This window comes from Oncorhynchus tshawytscha, linkage group LG07, assembly GCF_018296145.1.
Source record: "Oncorhynchus tshawytscha isolate Ot180627B linkage group LG07, Otsh_v2.0, whole genome shotgun sequence".
NCBI lineage: Eukaryota > Metazoa > Chordata > Actinopteri > Salmoniformes > Salmonidae > Oncorhynchus > Oncorhynchus tshawytscha.
The window spans coordinates 76484857-76499847 of record NC_056435.1 but is presented as its reverse complement, the minus strand read 5'-3'; the positions used below and the strand labels follow the sequence as shown (position 1 = coordinate 76499847).

The following is a 14991-nucleotide window of genomic DNA, read 5'->3' as shown; positions in this document are numbered from 1 at the left end:
CTAGTGGTATATGAACAGAACACTGTGGTATTAGAATATAACCCTGTGGTATCTGAACAGAACACGGTGGTATCAGAACCTAGTTGTATCTGAACAGAACACGGTGGTATCAGAACCTAGTTGTATCTGAACAGAACACGGTGGTATCAGAACCTAGTTGTATCTGAACAGAACACGATGGTATCAGAATATAACCCTGTGGTATCAGAGCAGAACCCTGTGGTATCACAACCCTGAGTTATCACAACCCTGTTTTATTAGAACCCTGTGGTATCAGAATATAACCCTGTGGTATCTGAACAGAACCCTGTGGTATCACAACCCTGAGTTATCACAACCCTGTTTTATTAGAACCCTGTGGTATCAGAACCTAGTGGTATCTGAACAGAACACGGTGGTATCAGAATATAACCCTGTGGTATCAGAACCTAGTTGTATCTGAACAGAACACAGTGGTATCAGAATATAACCCTGTGGTATCTGAACAGAACACGGTGGTATCAGAACCTAGTTGTATCTGAACAGAACACTGTGGTATTAGAATATAACCCTGTGGTATCAGAGCAGAACCCTGTGGTATCACAACCCTGAGTTATCACAACCCTATTTTATTAGAACCCTGTGGTATCAGAACCTAGTGGTATCTGAACAGAACACTGTGGTATCAGAATATAACCCTGTGGTATCTGAACAGAACCCTGTGGTATCACAACCCTGAGTTATCACAACCCTGTTTTATTAGAACCCTGTGGTATCAGAACCTAGTGGTATCTGAACAGAACACGGTGGTATCAGAACCTAGTTGTATCTGAACAGAACATGGTGGTATCAGAACCTAGTTGTATCTGAACAGAACACTGTGGTATCAGAATATAACCCTGTGGTATCTGAACAGAACCCTATGGTATCAGAACCCTGTGGTATCTGAACAGAACACGGTGGTATCAGAACCTAGTTGTATCTGAACAGAACACGGTGGTATCAGAACCTAGTTGTATCTGAACAGAACACGATGGTATCAGAATATAACCCTGTGGTATCAGAGCAGAACCCTGTGGTATCACAACCCTGAGTTATCACAACCCTGTTTTATTAGAACCCTGTGGTATCAGAACCTAGTGGTATCTGAACAGAACACTGTGGTATCAGAATATAACCCTGTGGTATCAGAACCTAGTGGTATCTGAACAGAACCCTGTGGTATCAGAACCTAGTGGTATCTGAACAGAACACTGTGGTATCAGAATATAACCCTGTGGTATCAGAACCTAGTTGTATCTGAACAGAACACTGTGGTATCAGAATATAACCCTGTGGTATCTGAACAGAACCCTGTGGTATCAGAACCGTTGTATCTGAACAGAACACGGTGGTATCAGAACCTAGTTGTATCTGAACAGAACATGGTGGTATCAGAACCTAGTGGTATCTGAACAGAACACTGTGGTATCAGAATATAACCCTGTGGTATCTGAACAGAACCCTGTGGTATCAGAACCTAGTTGTATCTGAACAGAACACGTTGGTATCAGAACCTAGTTGTATCTGAACAGAACACGGTGGAATCAGAACCTAGTTGTATCTGAACAGAACACGGTGGTATCAGAACCTAGTTGTATCTGAACAGAACACGGTGGTATCAGAACCTAGTTGTATCTGAACAGAACACGGTGGTATCAGAACCTAGTTGTATCTGAACAGAACACGGTGGTATCAGAATATAACCCTGTGGTATCTGAACAGAACCCTATGGTATCAGAACCCTGTGGTATCTGAACAGAACACGGTGGTATCAGAACCTAGTTGTATCTGAACAGAACATGGTGGTATCAGAACCTAGTTGTATCTGAACAGAACACGGTGGTATCAGAATATAACCCTGTGGTATCAGAACAGAACCCTGTGGTATCACAACCCTGAGTTATCACAACCCTGTTTTATTAGAACCCTGTGGTATCAGAAACTAATGGTATCTGAACAGAACACTGTGGTATCAGAATATAACCCTGTGGTATCTGAACAGAACCCTGTGGTATCACAACCCTGAGTTATCACAACCCTGTTTTATTAGAACCATGTGGTATCAGAACCTAGTGGTATCTGAACAGAACACGGTGGTATCAGAATATAACCCTGTGGTATCAGAACCTAGTTGTATCTGAACAGAACACTGTGGTATCAGAATATAACCCTTTGGTATCAGAACCTAGTTGTATCTGAACAGAACACTGTGGTATCAGAATATAACCCTGTGGTATCAGAACCTAGTTGTATCTGAACAGAACACAGTGGTATCAGAATATAACCCTGTGGTATCTGAACAGAACACGGTGGTATCAGAACCTAGTGGTATATGAACAGAACACTGTGGTATCAGAATATAACCCTGTGGTATCAGAACCTAGTATTATCTGAACAGAACACAGTGGTATCAGAATATAACCCTGTGGTATCTGAACAGAACACGGTGGTATCAGAACCTAGTTGTATCTGAACAGAACACGGTGGTATCAGAACCTAGTTGTATCTGAACAGAACACGGTGGTATCAGAACCTAGTTGTATCTGAACAGAACACGGTGGTATCAGAACCTAGTGGTATCTGAACAGAACACTGTGGTATCAGAATATAACCCTGTGGTATCTGAACAGAACCCTGTGGTATCAGAACCTAGTTGTATCTGAACAGAACACGGTGGTATCAGAACCTAGTTGTATCTGAACAGAACATGGTGGTATCAGAACCTAGTGGTATCTGAACAGAACACTGTGGTATCAGAATATAACCCTGTGGTATCTGAACAGAACCCTGTGGTATCAGAACCTAGTTGTATCGTAGTTGTATCTGAACAGAACACGGTGGTATCAGAACCTAGTTGTATCTGAACAGAACACGGTGGTATCAGAACGTAGTTGTATCTGAACAGAACACTGTGGTATCAGAATATAACCCTGTGGTATCTGAACAGAACCCTATGGTATCAGAACCTTGTGGTATCTGAACAGAACACGGTGGTATCAGAACCTAGTTGTATCTGAACAGAACACGGTGGTATCAGAACCTAGTTGTATCTGAACAGAACACGGTGGTATCAGAATATAACCCTGTGGTATCAGAACAGAACCCTGTGGTATCACAACCCTGAGTTATCACAACCCTGTTTTATTAGAACCCTGTGGTATCAGAACCTAATGGTATCTGAACAGAACACTGTGGTATCAGAATATAACCCTGTGGTACCTGAACAGAACCCTGTGGTATCACAACCCTGAGTTATCACAACCCTGTTTTATTAGAACCCTGTGGTATCAGAACCTAGTGGTATCTGAACAGAACACGGTGGTATCAGAATATAACTCTGTGGTATCAGAACCTAGTTGTATCTGAACAGAACACGGTGGTTTCAGAATATAACCCTGTGGTATCTGAACAGAACCCTGTGGTATCAGAACCTAGTGGTATATGAACAGAACACTGTGGTATCAGAATATAACCCTGTGGTTTCAGAACCTAGTTGTATCTGAACAGAACATTGTGGTATCATAATATAACCCTGTGGTATCTGAACAGAACCCTGTGGTATCAGAACCTAGTGGTATCTGAACAGAACACTGTGGTATCAGAACCTAGTTGTATCTGAAGAGAACACGGTGGTATCAGAATATAACCCTGTGGTATCTGAACAGAACACTGTGGTATCTGAATATAACCCTGTGGTATCAGAACAGAACTCTATGGTATCAGAACCCTGTGGTATCAGAACAGAACTCTATGGTATCAGAACCCTGTGGTATCTGAACAGAACCCTGTGGTATCATAACCCTGTGGTATAAGAACAGAACCCTGTGGTATCAGAACAGAGCCCTGTGGTATCAGAACAGAACTCTATGGTATCAGAACCCTGTGGTATCTGAACAGAACCCTGTGGTATCATAACCCTGTGGTATAAGAACAGAAACCTGTGGTATCAGAACAGAACCCTGTGGTATCGGAACCCTGTAATATCAGTACCCTGTGGAATCGGAATATAAGCCTGTGGTATCAGCACGCTGTGGTATCAGAACATAACCCTGTTGTACCAGAACCCCGTGGTATCAGAACAGAACTCTGTCATTTCAGAACCTTGTTGTATCAGCACTCTGTGCAATCACAACCCTGTGGTATCAGAACCTAGTTGTATCTGAATACAACTCTGTGGTATCAGAACCCTGTGGTATCAGAATATACCCCTGTGGTATCAGAACAGAACCCTGTGGTATCGGAATATACCCCTGTGGTATCAGAACAGAACCTTGTGGTATCAGAATATACCCCTGTGGTATCAGAACCCTGTGGAATCAGAACATAACCTTGTGGTATCATAACCCTGTGGTATAAGAACAGAACCCAGCGGTATCAGAACAGAGCCCTGTGGTATCAGAACAGAACTCTATGGTATCAGAACCCTGTGGTATCTGAACAGAACCCTGTGGTATCATAACCCTGTGGTATAAGAACAGAAACCTGTGGTATCAGAATATACCCCTGTGGTATCAGAACAGAACCCTGTGGTATCGAAATATACCACTGTGGTATCAGAACAGAACCCTGTGGTATCAGAATATACCCCTGTGGTATCAGAACCCTGTGGAATCAGAACATAATCTTGTGGTATTAGAACCCTGTGGTAACAGAACCGAGCCCTGTGGTATCAGAACCCTGTGGTAACTGAACAGAACTCTGTGGTATCATAACCATGTGGCATCTGAACAGAACCCTGTGGTATCGGAACCCTGTAATATCAATACGCTGTGGTATCGGAATATAACCCTGTGGTATCAGAACCCTGTGGTATCAGAACATAGCTCTGTGGTACCAGAACCCCGTGGTATCAGAACAGAGCCCTGTGGTATCAGAACCCTGTGGTATCAGAACAGAACCCTGCGGTATCAGAACTGAACCCTGTGGTATCAGAAGATAGCTCTGTGGTACCAGAACCCCGTGGTATCAGAACAGAGCCCTGTGGTATCAGAACCCTGTGGTATCAGAACAGAGCCCTGCGGTATCAGAACCCTGTGGTATCAGAACAGAGCCCTGTGGTATCAGAACCCTGTGGTATCAGAACAGAACCCTGCGGTATCAGAACTGAACCCTGTGGTATCAGAACCCTGTGGTATCAGAACAGAGCCCTGTGGTATCAGAACCCTGTGGTATCAGAAACCTGTGGTATCAGAACAGAGCCATGTGGTATCAGAACCCTGTGGTATCAGAACAGAACCCTGTGGTATCAGAACAGAGCCCTGTGGTATCAGAACCCTGTGGTATCAGAAACCTGTGGTATCAGAACAGAACCCTGCGGTATCAGAACAGAACACTGTGGTATCAGAACAGTACTCTGTGGTATTTTATCAGAACCCTTTGGTATCAGAACATAACCTTGTGGTATCAGAACCCTGTGATATCAGAACAGAACCCTGTGGTATCAGAACCCTGTGGTATCAGATCAGAACCATGTCATATCAGAACATAACCCTGTTGTATCAGAACCCTGTGGTATCAGATCAGAACCCTGTCACATCAGAACAGAACCTTGTGGTATCAGAACAGAACCCTGTGGTATCAGAACAGTACCCCGTGGTATTTTATCAGAACCCTGTGACATCAAAATAGATCCCTGTGGTATTAGAACAATCTTGTATCAGAACCCTGTGGTATCAGAAAAGATGGCTGCAGAGACAGAATGTTGCTCTTTTGAAGTTTGTTTCATGCAATTCTACACATTTTGTCATGGGGCGGAATTTTTTTGTTGAGTTTAAAGCTAGTTTCCTAGAATTATACACGTTTGGCATGGTTTATCCTGTGTTGTGGTATCAGAACCTTGTGGTATCAGAACAGAACTCTGTTGTATCGGAACATAACTTTATCCTGTGTTGTGGTATCAGAACTCTGTGCTATCAGAACCCCATGGTGTCAGAACAGAACCCTGTGGTATCAAAACCTGTGGTATCAGAACTCTGATATCAGAACAGAACTCTGTGTTATCAGAACTCTATGGTATCAGAACCCCATGGTGTCAGAACAGAACCCCGTTGTATCAAAACCTGTGGTATCAGAACCCTGTGGTGTCAGAACAGAACCCTGTGGTATCAGAACTCTGTGGTGTCAGAACCCTGTGGTGTCAGAACAGAACCCTGTGGTATCAGAACTCTGTGGTATCAGAACTCTGTGGTATCAGAACAGAACTCTGTGGTATCAGAACAGAACCCCGGTCTGATCAGAACCTTGTGGTACTGTATTATTGTGGGGTGTAATGGTGTGGTATCAGGCGGTCCATCTAGGGAGGGTCTGCATGCCTCTCAGCCCTCAGGCTCACCTCAAGGAGCTGCCAGCTGTGTGACAGGAGCTGGGCTGCGGGCCAGATTCTAAACATCACAACACTATCTCTCCGTCTGGGTGTACCGTTAAATACATCTCTGACCATTGTATTGCTGCAATACATGGACTATACTTTCCTGGGTTGACCTGGTTGATCTGCTGAGACAGTGTTGACCTGTTGAGAGACAGTGTTGACCTGGAGGGTTGACCTGCTGAGAGACAGTGTTGAACTGCTGAGAGACAGTGTTGACTTGGAGGTTGACCTGCTTAGTGACAGTGTTGACCTGCTGAGAGACAGTGTTGACCTGCTGAGAGACAGTGTTGACTTGGAGGTTGATCTGCTGACAGACAGTGTTGACCTGCTGAGAGACAGTGTTGACCTGCTGAGAGACAGTGTTGACCTGCTGAGAGACAGTGTTCAAAAAAATCAAATCAAATGTTATTTGTCAGATACACATGGTTAGCAGATGTTAATGCGAGTGTAGCGAAATGCTTGTGCTTCTAGTTCCGACAATGCAGTAATAACGAGCAAGTAATCTAACTAACAATTCCAAAAAAACTACTGTCTTATACACAGTGTAAGGGGATAAAGAATATGTACATAAGGATATATGAATGAGTGATGGTACAGAGCAGCATAGGCAAGATACAGTAGATGATATCGAGTACAGTATATACATATGAGATAAGTATGTAAACCAAGTGGCATAGTTAAAGTGGCTAGTGATACATGTATTACATAAGGATGCAGTCGATGATATAGAGTACAGTATCAACGTATGCATATGAGATGAACAATGTAGGGTAAGTAACATTATATAAGGTAGCATTGTTTAAAGTGGCTAGTGATATATTTACATCATTTCCCATCAATTCCCATGATTAAAGTGGCTGGAGTAGAGTCAGTGTCATTGACAGTGTGTTGGCAGTAGCCACTCAATGTTAGTGGTGGCTGTTTAACAGTCTGATGGCCTTGAGATAGAAGCTGTTTTTCAGTCTCTCGGTCCCAGCTTTGATGCACCTGTACTGACCTCGCCTTCTGGATGACAGCGGGGTGAACAGGCAGTGGCTCGGGTGGTTGATGTCCTTGATGATCTTTATGGCCTTCCTGTAGCATCGGGTGGTGTAGGTGTCCTGGAGGGCAGGTAGTTTGCCCCCGGTGATGCGTTGTGCAGACCTCACTACCCTCTGGAGAGCCTTACGGTTGAGGGCGGTGCAGTTGCCATACCAGGCGGTGATACAGCCCGCCAGGATGCTCTCGATTGTGCATCTGTAGAAGTTTGTGAGTGCTTTTGGTGACAAGCCGAATTTCTTCAGCCTCCTGAGGTTGAAGAGGCGCTGCTGCGCCTTCCTCACGATGCTGTCTGTGTGAGTGGACCAATTCAGTTTGTCTGTGATGTGTATGCCGAGGAACTTAAAACTTGCTACCCTCTCCACTACTGTTCCATCGATGTGGATGGGGGTGTTCCCTCTGCTGTTTCCTGAAGTCCACAATCATCTCCTTAGTTTTGTTGATGTTGAGTGTGAGGTTATTTTCCTGACACCACACTCCGAGGGCCCTCACCTCCTCCCTGTAGGCCGTCTCGCCGTTGTTGGTAATCAAGCCTACCACTGTTGTGTCGTGAGTTGGAGGCGTGCATGGCCACGCAGTCGTGGGTGAACAGGGAGTACAGGAGAGGGCTCAGAACGCACCCTTGTGGGGCCCCAGTGTTGAGGATCAGCGGGGAGGAGATGTTGTTGCCTACCCTCACCACCTGGGGGCGGCCCGTCAGGAAGTCCAGTACCCAGTTGCACAGGGGGGGGTCGAGACCCAGGGTCTCGAGCTTGATGACGAGCTTGGAGGGTACTATGGTGTTGAATGCCGAGCTGTAGTCGATGAACAGCATTCTCACATAGGTATTCCTCTTGTCCAGATGGGTTAGGGCAGTGTGCAGTGTGGTTGAGATTGCATCGTCTGTGGACCTATTTGGGCGGTAAGCAAATTGGAGTAGGTCAAGGGTGTCAGGTAGGGTGGAGGTGATATGGTCCTTGACTAGTCTCTCAAAGCACTTCATGATGACGGATGTGAGTGCTACGGGGCGGTAGTCGTTTAGCTCAGTTACCTTAGCTTTCTTGGGAACAGGAACAATGGTGGCCCTCTTGAAGCATGTGGGAACAGCAGACTGGTATAGGGATTGATTGAATATGTCCGTAAACACACCGGCCAGCTGGTCTGCGCATGCTCTGAGGCGCGGCTGGGGATGCCGTCTGGGCCTGCAGCCTTGCGAGGGTTAACACATTTAAATGTCTTACTCACTTCGGCTGCAGTGAAGGAGAGACCGCATGTTTCCGTTGCAGGCCGTGTCAGTGGCACTGTATTGTCCTCAAAGCGGGCAAAAAAGTTATTGACCTGGGGTTGATCTGCTGACAGACAGTGTTGACCTGCTGAGAGACAGTGTTGACCTGGGGGTTGATCTGCTGACAGACAATGTTGACCTGCTGAGAGACAGTGTTGACCTGCTGAGAGACAGTGTTGACCTGCTGAGAGACAGTGTTGACCTGGGGGTTGATCTGCTGAGAGACAGTGTTGACCTGCTGAGAGGCAGTGTTGACCTGTTGAGAGATAGTGTTGACCTGGAGGTTGACCTGCTGAGAGAGTGTGTTGACTTTGAGGTTGACCTGCTTAGTGACAGTGATGACCTGCTGAGAGAGTGTATTGACCTGTTGAGAGATAGTGTTTACCTGGAGGTTTACCTGCTGAGAGAGTGTGTTGACCTGTTGAGAGATAGTGTAGACCTGCTGAGAGAGTGTGTTGACCTGGCTCTCAGCAGGGCAACACTGTCTCTCAGCAGGTCAACACTGCCTCTCAGCAGGTCAACACACCACCAGTCTCTGGAAGGAAGAAAGGAAGGAAGGAAGGACGGACGGAAGGACGGAGCATTAGTCCAGCCATGCAGCCACATCCTGTCTCTGGACAGACAGACAGACAGACAGACAGGTACCAGGTCAACATTGTCTCACAGCAGGTCAACACTGTCTCTCAGCAGGTCAACACTGTCTCTCAGCAGGTCAACACACTCTCTCAGCAGGTCAATACTGTCTCTCAGCAGGTCAACACTGTCTCTCAGCAGGTCAAGACGGTCTCTCAGCAGGTCAACACTGTCTCTCAGCAGGTCAATAGGTCAACACTGTCTCTCAGCAGGTCAACACTGTCTCTCAGCAGGTCAACCTCCAGGTCAACACTGTCTCTCAGCAGGTCAATACTGTCTCTCAGCAGGTCAACACTGTCTCTCAGCAGGTCAACCTCCAGGTCAACACTGTCTCTCAGCAGGTCAACACCGCTGAGATCAACAATGTCTCTCAGTTCAACACTGTCTCTCAGCAGGTCAACACTGTCTCTCAGCAGGTCAACACTGTCTCTCGGCAGTGTAGGTCAACACTGTCTCTCAGCAGGTCAACATTGCCTCTCAGCAGGTCAACATTGTCTCTAAGCAGGTCACCCTCCAGTCAACACTGTCTCTCAGCAGGTCAACACTGTCTCAGCAGGTCAACACTGCCTCTCAGCAGATCAACTCTGTCTCTCAGTAGGTCATCCTCCGGTCAACACTTTAAAAAAAAAAAAAAAAATATATTTATCCGTTATTTTACCAGGTAAGTTGACTGAGAACACATTCTCATTTACAGCAACGACCTGGGGAATAGTTACAGGGGAGAGGAGGGGGATGAATGAGCCAATTGTAAACTGGGGATTATTAGGTAACCGTGATGGTTTGAGGGCCAGATTGGGAATTTAGCCAGGACACCGGGGTTAACACCATGCCATGGGATCTATAATGACCTCAGAGAGTCAGGACACCCGTTTAACGTCCCATCCGAGAGACGGCACCCTACACAGGGCAGTGTCCCCAATCACTGCCCTGGGGCATTGGGATATTTTTACACTGTCTCTCAGCAGGTCAACACTGTCTCTCTGCAGGTCAACACTGTCTCTCAGCAGGTCAACCTACACAGGTCAACACTGTCTCTCAGCACAAAAACATCCTGTGGCGGACTGCAATAGCATCAAATAGTCCCCGCGATATGCAACTGTTCAGGGAAGTCAGGAACCAATACACGCAGTCAGTCAGGAAAGCAAAGGCCAGCTTCTTCAAGCAGAAATTTTCATTCTGTAGCTCTAACTCCAAAAAGTCCTGGGACACTGTAAAGTCCATGGAGAACAAGAGCACCTCCTCCCAGCTGCCCACTGCACTAACACGGTCACTACCGATAAATCCATGATAATCGAAAACTTCAACAAGCATTTCTCAACGGCTGGCCATGCCTTCCTCCTGGCTACTCCAACCTCGGCCAACAGCTCAGCCCCCCCGCAGCTACTCGCCCAAGCCTCCCCAGCTTCTCCTTTACTCAAATCCAGATAGCAGATGTTCTGAAAGAGCTGGGAAACCTGGACCCGTACAAATCAGCTGGGCTTAACAATCTGGATCCTCTATTTCTGAAACTATCCGCCGCCATTGTCGCAACCCCTATTACCAGCCTGTTCAACCTCTCTTTCATATCGTCTGAGATCCCCAAGGATTGGAAAGCTGCCGCAGTCATCCCCCTCTTCAAAGGGGGAGACACCCTGGACCCAAACTGTTACAGACCTATTTCCATCCTGCCCTGCCTATCTAAGGTCTTCGGAAGCCAAGTCAACAAACAGATCACTGACCATCTCGAATCCCACCGTACCTTCTCTGCTGTGCAATCTGGTTTCCGAGCCGGTCACAGGTGCACCTCAGCCACGTTCAAGGTACAAAAATATATCATAACCGCCATCGATAAAAGACAGTACTGTGCAGCCGTCTTCATCGACCTGGCCAAGGCTTTCGACTCTGTCAATCACCATATTCTTATCGGCAGACTCAGTAGCCTCGGTTTTTCTAATGACTGCCTTGCCTGGTTCACCAACTACTTTGCAGACAGAGTTCAGTGTGTCAAATCGGAGGGCATGTTGTCCGGTCCTCTGGCAGTCTCTATGGGGGTGCCACAGGGTTCAATTCTCGGGCCGACTCTTTTTCTGTATACATCATATGATGTTGCTCTTGCTGCGGGCGATTCCCTGATCCACCTCTACGCAGACGACACCATTCTGTATACTTCTGGCCCTTCCTTGGGCACTGTGCTATCTAATCTCCAAACGAGCTTCAATGCCATACAACACTCCTTCCGTGGCCTCGAACTGCTCTTAAACGCTAGTAAAACCAAATGCATGCTTTTCAACCGTTCGCTGCCTGTACCCGCACGCCCGACTCGCATCCCCACCCTGGATGGTTCCGACCTAGAATATGAGGACGTCTATAAGTACCTAGGTGTCTGGCTAGAGTGTAAACTCTCCTTCCAAACTCATATCAAACATCTCCAATCTAAAATCAAATCTAGTCGGCTTTCTTTTCCGCAACAAAGCCTCCTTCACTCACGCCGCCAAACTTACCCTAGTAAAACTGACTATCCTACCGATCCTCGACTTCGGCGATGACATCGACAAAATAGCTTCCAATGCTCTACTCAGCAAACTGGATGCAGTTTATCACAGTGCCATCCGTTTTGTTACTAAAGCACCGTATACCACCCACTACTGCGACCTGTATGCTCTAGTCGGCTGGCCCTCGCTACATATTCGTTGCCAGACCCACTGGCTCCAGGTAATCTACAAGTCCATGCTAGGTAAAGCTCCGCCTTATCTCAGTTCACTGGTCACGATGGCAACACACAACCGTAACGCGCTCCAGCAGGTGTATCTCACTGGTCATCCCTAAAGCCAACACATCATTTGGCCGCCTTTCCTTCCAGTTCTCTGCTGCCTGTGACTGGAACCAATTGTAAAAATCGCTGAAGTTGGAGACTTTTATCTCCCTCACCAACTTTAAACATCTGCTATCTGAGCAGCTAACCGATCGCTGCAGCTGTACATAGTCCATCGGTAAATAGCCCACCCAATTTACCTACCTCATCCCCATACTGTTTTTATTGATTTACTTTACTTTTCTGCTCTGCACATGACCATCTGATCATTTATCACTCCAGTGTTAATCTGCTAAATTGTAATTATTCGCCTACCTCCTCATGCCTTTTGCACACAATGTATAGACTCTTTTTTCTACTGTGTTATTGACTTGTTAATTGTTTACTCCATGTGTAACTCTGTGTTGTTGTCTGTTCACACTGCTATGCTTTATCTTGGCCAGGTCGCAGTTGTAAATTAGAACTTGTTCTCAACTAGCCTACCTGGTTAAATAAAAAATAAAAATACAAATGTCAACACTGCCTCTCAGCAGGTCAACCTCCAGGTCAACACTGTCTCTCAGCAGGTCAACCTCCAGGTCAACACTGTCCCTCAGCAGGTCAACATCCAGGTCAACACTGCCTCTCAGCAGGTCAACCTCCAGGTCAACACTGCCTCTCAGCAGGTCAACACTGCCTCTCAGCAGGTCAACACTGTCTCTCAGCAGGTCAACCTCCAGGTCAACACTGTCTCTCAGCAGGTCAACCTCCAGGTCTACACTGCCTCTCAGCAGGTCAACCTCCAGGTCAACACTGTCTCTCAGCAGGTCAACCTCCAGGTCAACACTGTCTCTCAGCAGGTCAACACTGTCTCTCAGCAGGTCAACACTGTCTCTCAGCAGGTCAACACTGTCTCTCAGCAGGTCAACACTGCCTCTCAGCAGGTCAACACTGTCTCTCAGCAGGTCAACACTGCCTCTCAGCAGGTCAACACTATCTCTCAGCAGGTCAACACTGTCTCTCAGCAGGTCAACACTGCCTCTCAGCAGGTCAACACTGTCTCTCAACAGGTCAACACTGTCTCTCAGCAGGTCAACACTGTCTCTCAACAGGTCAACACTATCTCTCAGCAGGTCAACACTGTCACTCAACAGGTCAACACTGTCTCTCAGCAGGTCAACACTGTCTCTCAGCAGGTCAACACTGCCTCTCAGCAGGTCAACCTCCAGGTCAACACTGTCTCTCAGCAGGTCAACACTGTCTCTCAGCAGGTCAACACTGCCTCTCAGCAGGTCAACACTGTCTCTCAGCAGGTCAACACTGTCTCTCAGCAGGTCAACACTGTATCTCAGCAGGTCAACCTGCAGCAGCCTGCCTGGCTGGACTAATGATTCCTCTGTCTGACACGCAGAATAAAGGCCAGTGTTTATAGTACATCTAGTGTGCCCTCTGAGATTGACACTTTCTCTTCGGCATAGTAAACTAAGTTTGGATTCTATCTCCTACAGATATCTGTGAGCGCACAATACTCAGAGCCCTTCAGGTGCATTTGTCTCCCCCATTCCCTCCTCTCCCCCTTTCCCTGCCCTCCTCCTCCTCTTCTCCTCTCCCCCTTTCCCTGCCCTCCTCCTCCTCTTCTCCTCTCCCCCTTTCCCTGCCCTCCTCCTCCTCTTCTCCCTCCCCCTTTCCCTGCCCTCCTCCTCCTCTTCTCCTCTCTCCCCCTTTCCCTGCCCCCTCCTCCTCTCCTCTTCTCCTCTCCCCCTTTCCCTGCCCTCCTCCTCCTCTTCTCCTCTCCCCCTTTCCCTGCCCTCCTCCTCCTCCTCCTTCTCCTCTCCCCCTTCTCTGCTCTCCTTCCCCCTGCAGCCCTCCCCCTGCCCCTCACCCCCCTACCGTCATTAATCTGTTTAAAGCAGCCGTGATAAATGAACTAAACTTGGCTTGCCTCGCACATTTTATGATTTGGTTTGAACAAGCTATGTCAGGTATGTGAGGAGGCTTGATACCGCCCTAACAGAGGGTCATGTTGTCAGCGATTCTGATTCAAAAATGTTCTTTCTTTATGTATTTCATTGCTGTGCAAAACAAATTCCCTTCGGGGAAATTCCCTTCGGGGAAATTGTTTCAATCAATCAACCTATCAACCCATCAAATCCTCTCTCCTCTCTCCCAGGTAGTAAGGAGGCAGCGTTTACCTACGCCATCATCGCCGCAGGTGTGGCCCATGCCATCACAGCAGCATGTACCCAGGGGAACCTGTCCGACTGTGGCTGTGATAAGGACAAGCAGGGGACCTACAGCCAGGACGAGGGCTGGAAGTGGGGAGGCTGCTCGGCTGACGTGAGCTATGGCCTGGGGTTCTCTAAGGTCTTCGTAGACGCGAGAGAGATCAAACAGAACGCCAGGACCTTAATGAACCTCCACAACAACGAGGTGGGACGCAAGGTATGTAGATACGAAAGTGGACATTCCACCTCAATGACATCCTGTAGGAAGTCATGTCAATGTTTCCCCTCACTAACAATGTCTAATAGGAATATCATTTTATCATATTGAGACATGGTATAAAACACCTTTATTGTAGTCTGATAGACCACCATGAGGTAGAGCAACAAACAGACCCTCCTCTCAGGTAATCATTATAACCTGGAAGACTCCGGTCGCAAGAAGAGCTGGAAGCAGTGGACGGTGCTGTAAGCTTGGTGTTGTGATGTCTAATCCCCTGTCTGTATGCTCTGGAGAATAAACCACAGGAAGTAGTCAGACGCATCAGAGAGGAAGTAACCTGTAATGGAACCATGGCAGGTGTTACAGAGGAGGGAAACACACAGGAAGTAGTCAGACGCACCAGAGAGGAAGTAACCTGTAATGGAACCATGGCAGGCGTTACAGAGGAGGGAA

General features: G+C 47.1%; 1 protein-coding gene across 1 annotated transcript in view; it reads left to right on the top strand.

The window, feature by feature from the left end:
* The window catches only part of LOC112255109 (protein Wnt-7a), a 101396-nt gene that overhangs the window by 45464 nt on the left and 40941 nt on the right, over nt 1-14991 (top strand). Inside the window, exon 3 of the mRNA XM_024428169.2 lies at nt 14264-14535. Within this exon, the coding sequence (XP_024283937.1) occupies nt 14264-14535 (272 nt within the window). The remainder of the gene's footprint in view (nt 1-14263; nt 14536-14991) is intronic.